Source organism: Rhagoletis pomonella, unplaced genomic scaffold, assembly GCF_013731165.1.
Source record: "Rhagoletis pomonella isolate Grant_MI unplaced genomic scaffold, Rhpom_1.0 Rhpom_scaffold_00002, whole genome shotgun sequence".
Lineage (NCBI taxonomy): Eukaryota > Metazoa > Arthropoda > Insecta > Diptera > Tephritidae > Rhagoletis > Rhagoletis pomonella.
Genome location: NW_023458556.1, coordinates 9,395,123 through 9,395,507, shown reverse-complemented (window position 1 = coordinate 9,395,507; position 385 = coordinate 9,395,123). Strand labels below are relative to the sequence as shown.

Below are 385 nucleotides of genomic sequence, written 5' to 3'. Positions count from 1 at the left end.
TACATACATAACTTCATATATATTTTTGTTTATATTTGTGGTATCCTTAGAGAAAAAAGATTTGAATTCGGGTGATATATCCGAAAACGCGCCAGAAGTTGACGATAGCAGTGCTAGTGAATACGAGGAGATCGTTGAGGAGGTTACCGTCACCGATTACAGTGACGCCGAAGCCGATTTTGGCGAAGAAGAAGAAGAACCACGTTCAGGCCAAAATAATACAGCTAGTGAAAACAAAGCAGCAGAAACAAAAACTGTTGAAAAACAAAAGGCGACAGCTGAAGCCCCAACTAAAAAAGAAGTTAAGGTAGACAAACTTGTTGAGAAAGAGAAAGAGAAAGAAGAAGCAAAAGCAGAAGTAAATGAAATTGCTCCACAAGTTCAG

General features: G+C 38.7%; 1 protein-coding gene across 1 annotated transcript in view; it reads left to right on the top strand.

The window, feature by feature from the left end:
* LOC118733025 (titin-like) overlaps window positions 1-379 on the top strand; it is an 80,816-nt gene extending 80,437 nt beyond the window's left edge. The window contains exon 13 of the mRNA XM_036462184.1: window positions 51-379. Coding sequence (XP_036318077.1) covers window positions 51-65 — 15 coding nt within the window. The 3' untranslated portion in view covers window positions 66-379. The remainder of the gene's footprint in view (window positions 1-50) is intronic.
* Window positions 380-385: the final 6 nt, after the last annotated feature.